We start from the raw sequence: 5,079 nt of genomic DNA on the forward strand, positions 1-5,079 counted from the left end.
GTAGTAACTTCTCTTATAGTTAACTACCTTTTTTATCCGGTAACGTTCCATGGAAATTTAACATGACCTACCATGATAAATGTTTCACCAAATGAACTTTGGACCACCATCAAATAGGTATTGCAATATCTCCTTTTGGAGTTTTTTTGGATAGTTTTTCATGATTTTTATCACTTATACACGTTTCTTAATTTAGGTTTTACTGGTTCCCTAATATTTTTGGTAAAAACCAGGCAGAAATTTTAATTACTTTTTACCACCATTAGTGCACAGTTTAACAGTCAGAACCGAAGTGTTTGTTGAAGGGTTTGAAAGTATTCGAACTCCCATGTTGAGTAAATTTTTTTTTATGATTTTGATGATTCCCTATATGAAACCGCAAATTTGAGTTACATAACAAATAACAATATCGACTTAAACAGCTTAGTATTATATGCATAACATTAAAGTTTTGTATTTTGAGAACGATTTCCGAAGTGGAAATCGAAACGTCAAATAAACTTATTTTATAGTAAAATTGTGGCTTATTATCAACAGAAACAGTAAATTGCATTAAGATACCACAAGAAAATAGTTTCAGTCTTTTCAACAAATTAAGTATGTGTGTTAAATCAATGTTTATTAAATTATAGGAGTTTAATTTGTAAATATCAGTAACTTGAGTGGGTACATAGAGTAACAGATTTTATTTTTATACAAAACATTCAAATATAAATCTCAACATACCTTTTATTTTGATTTAAATTTTTTTTACAGGTTGGCAATATGATATGACAGAATACGGAGACACGGACTTAGGTGGGATTCGCTATGCATCAGCCTTAGTAACTGGTCCTTCAGTATATCGTTATTTTAAACATGAAGCAGGCGTTCATCGAGTTCAAAGAACTCCTGCCACAGAAAAAGGAGGTAGAATACATACGAGTACTATATCAGTGATAGCTTTACCGCAACCTTCTGATATTGAAGTCAATATTAATCCCAACGATTTAAAAATAGAAACAAAAAGATCATCAGGAGCAGGTGGACAACATGTCAATAAAACTGAAAGTGCCGTTAGAATTGTACATCTTCCTACAGGAATCGCTGTGGAATGCCAAGTTGACAGATCGCAGATAAAAAACAGAAAATTAGCTATGGCCAAACTTAGTGCTATACTTTACCAAAGGCAAGTGGAAGCACAAAGCAGTCAAATTGAAGCAGCTAAAAAGAGCCAAGTAAATACAAGAAATAGAAACGAAAAAATTAGAACTTATAATTTTAATCAAGATAGGATCACCGATCATAGGTTAGGCGTTAATGTACACAATTTAAAAGTATTTTTGGAAGGTGGTGAGCCTTTAGATAACTTGATACAGAAACTAGATGAACAATATTCACTATCTAATTTGTTAAACTTGGTAGAAACGGAATCATAAAACACAGAAAATTAATTGCTGCCTTTTATGTACTATATATTACAGGTGATCCATTAATTTTCCATTCCCAGTTTTCATTTTTATATTTTTTAGTCACTCTTCATCTTTCATTTCATAAAGACGCCTTTAAGGATTTACGTTTTTTATGGTCTTTTATTTAATTAATCGCTTCTTCTTTTGCATCTCTTATTCGAATTTTCAGTAGGAAGACAGACCTGAGATGGTTCGACCGCTCATCCGCAAAAATCTTTTCAGCAGCAGTTTCCAAAACTACAATTGCGATTTGGATCGCTAACCTTCGAAAGGAGACGAAGCATTCGAATTTTAATTATGTACGACCTTTCTTACAACTTTAAACGCAAAATTTAGTAGAAGAAAAACAAATTTTGTGTTTTGTATTGAAAAAATTATATCTAAATACTTATTTATCAAGTTAAACAAAATAAAAGTTCTTAGTTTTTTAATAACAAAATGTTGCGTATACGCAACAATGGGATTTGCCAGAACAAAAAAAATTTATTTAATTTTTATTTACTGTGAAATGATTCAAAGCAATTTTGATGTAGATGTATTTTACACTTCGCATATATATATATATATATATATATATATATATATATATATATATATATATATATATATATATATATATATATATATATATATATATATATATATATATAAAAATGTGCACTCGTAAGTGAATGGGATGTTATCGGTCTGGAGATAAAAAAGACAAGAGTTGTGCTACTTTATCTATTTATTGAAGACGTTTCGCCTATTGTTCAATAAGCATCATCAGTTCATCTAAAAGAGTGTTATTAGCGATACATCTAATATGAAAAAACAATTAAGTAAATGATCTTACCTTTAAAAGATCTGTAGCATTACAATGTTGTTATTGCAAAGAAACATCAAAAAATTAATATAATAAATATAACAGCAAAAAATATAGACACACAGAACGCTGGAAGATTCCCAATTTAACTAATTTGTTTTAAATTTCACTTTTGAAAACATTGATTGATTAAATCTATCAAAAAATATAATTGTCAATTTTGAATTGTTATATAAACAACGGCACGGCTAGGGTTCTTGACTGTTATGATCATATATCATGAAAATGAAGTATTTGAAAGCTCGACTGTCAGAAATGACAATCAGCTGGTGAGATTGAAGGAAAAGTTTTATAGATGTCAACATAAATGTTATGATATAATAAAAGAAGTTGAAGAAGAAAACAATAATTAAAAGTAGAATACGGAAGAATCAATTTTGTAGTATTAGTGCATGGTAAATTTGGCTTAAGTTGCTGATATCAGTTCTCTTATTTAATGCATTAGGTTGTTTCAAAATATGACACATCTCCATAAATTGTCTCTTATTAAGGTTACGTTCTCTACAGAGAATTCTAACATCATCAAAATTAACAGTATGTTTGGTGTTGATTGCATGTTCTGCAAGGGCACAAGTATGTTTAGAAAGTTTAATGTCACTACGATGTGAAGTAAGGCGTCCTTTAAGGGAACGGCCAGTCTGACCAATATAACATGCATCACATTCAGAACAGGGTATGTGATAGACTACATTCACTTGTTCCAAAAAGGAAAGAGGTGTTTTAATTTTAGAAAACAAGTTCCTGACAGTCTTAGCATTATTGATAGCAATCTTAACCGGGATATTGTTCTGTTTGTACAATTTAATAAAGCTTATATACCTTAAAGATATACATATATATATATATATATATATATATATATATATATATATATATATATATATATATATATATATATATATATATATATATATATATATAGTTGTACTTTTGCACTGTCTGCATCTTCTTCTTGCTTTGTCCTCTTCCTCTGCAATGAAGTGACCAACATTATTAAATATAACTTCTGCTAACAAACTGTTTCTGGATGGTCGTCCACAATTGGATCTTTAGGATTGTTGATTGGATCATTTGAAGTCGATATACCCTTTCCTTGAAAGTTATATATACGTTATATATTTTTTACGCATTAACAATAACACTATCAATTACATTTATAAAAAAGGGCCACCACCATTTCTTTCCTTTTACCGTTATTCTGTAATTTGATATGTCGTTATCATGCAAATCAACACCACCCATGTGTTAATTATACTCACAACTATCAATTTTGGCTGAGGAATTAGTTGGATTTTCTTTTCTTTCCTTTTATATCTTTTTGCATCTGCGACAAGTTCAATGGTACAATTTATTTGTTGCAACTGTCACTACAGAATTGTCATTCCATCTAACTAACAATACACTTTGTTCAGAACCGTAAAAAAATCGTAAGTATCATGATCTTGTTTTGTAATATTTTTTACACTTTCCATTGTACTATTACAAGTACGGTTTTCGCGGATCGTCCCAGTAGCGTAAAATCCTTTTTCTTTTAGCAAACCGAATAGCTTGTAAGATGAGAAAAAGTTATCAAAAAATATGCGACGATTAGATTTCCGTTCAACCACTGACAACAAATCCAGCACATCGTTTTCTCCTAGACCCAACTCATTTTCATAAGCACTTGTTTTGCCACCATAAGGTAAACATTTAAATAAATAGCCATTTGAACTACATAGACACCATAGTTTGAACCCAAACCTAATTGGTTTTCCTTTTATGTACATCTTACCAAAATATGGCACCATTTCCTCATCTATGGATAGATTATAAGAAAATACTTCAAATTGCTTGTTCAAATACAAACAAAAATGCAAAATCTAAATCCGTTAGTCTGTCAACTTAGCTGCGCCTATTACAGGAAATTCCAACGTCCCGTAATCGCAACATTATTGAAATCGATTAGGTATGCAAAAACCAAAAAAGATTTGTGAAATACAACGCACTATCTTTTCTACTGATAGGTATTCAATATAAATTGATAATTTCAGAAATATAATTTTATGTTTAGTACGGAAATTACATCGACAAAAATATGAAAAAAGAATTTTCGATTTTTTTCAATATTTACTAAATTAAAAAATATATACCTTTTTAATTATTTTAAAATATTTTATTAGATTCGTATTTTATGTCCTGTTTTAAATAAAATGTAGCAATAAAAATTATATTTGAGTAATGATACATTTAAAAAAAATACAATTAAAAATGTTGCGTTTACGCAACGTTGGGAACTAATGGGTTAATGGAGTTTGCAACATTGTGCAGCAGCTATATTTTCTCAATACAATCCTGTTATTAATTAATCACTAATTCAAAATAAAAACGATTTAAACAACAAATGTTTTCCTTACCTTTAAATATTCTTTCTTTAATACAACATAAATTGCGTTATAGGTCTCTGGTATAATCTGATCCAAAACTTGAAGTGAAATGATCAAATTTTAATTCCTTTAACAAGTAACAAACAAAAAACTTTTGTTTCCTATACAACTTACTATTATTTTGTTTTGGTTAAAATTAAAGCGAATAAATTTTGTGCCAAAACGTTTAGGACATACGTTATTATTAATTGTTTTAACCTGCATTTAGGACTGTCTAAAAAAGTTTTTGATAGCTTTTTTGTCACAAACTGAACAATTTGTATCATGTGTATTTTCAATTAAATAGGAATTAAACTTGTATGTTTTTATTTTTCAATTATTACCAACACAAAAAATTAAA

The 5,079-nt window shown here is 29.0% G+C and overlaps 1 protein-coding gene across 1 annotated transcript in view; it reads left to right on the forward strand.

Moving 5' to 3' along the window:
• LOC140452027 (peptide chain release factor 1-like, mitochondrial) overlaps nt 1-5,039 on the forward strand; it is a 31,696-nt gene extending 26,657 nt beyond the window's left edge. The window contains exon 2 of the mRNA XM_072546051.1: nt 757-5,039. Within this exon, the coding sequence (XP_072402152.1) occupies nt 757-1,418 (662 nt within the window). The 3' untranslated portion in view covers nt 1,419-5,039. The remainder of the gene's footprint in view (nt 1-756) is intronic.
• Nucleotides 5,040-5,079: the final 40 nt, after the last annotated feature.

This window comes from Diabrotica undecimpunctata, chromosome 1 (genome assembly GCF_040954645.1).
Source record: "Diabrotica undecimpunctata isolate CICGRU chromosome 1, icDiaUnde3, whole genome shotgun sequence".
Classification (NCBI taxonomy): domain Eukaryota; kingdom Metazoa; phylum Arthropoda; class Insecta; order Coleoptera; family Chrysomelidae; genus Diabrotica; species Diabrotica undecimpunctata.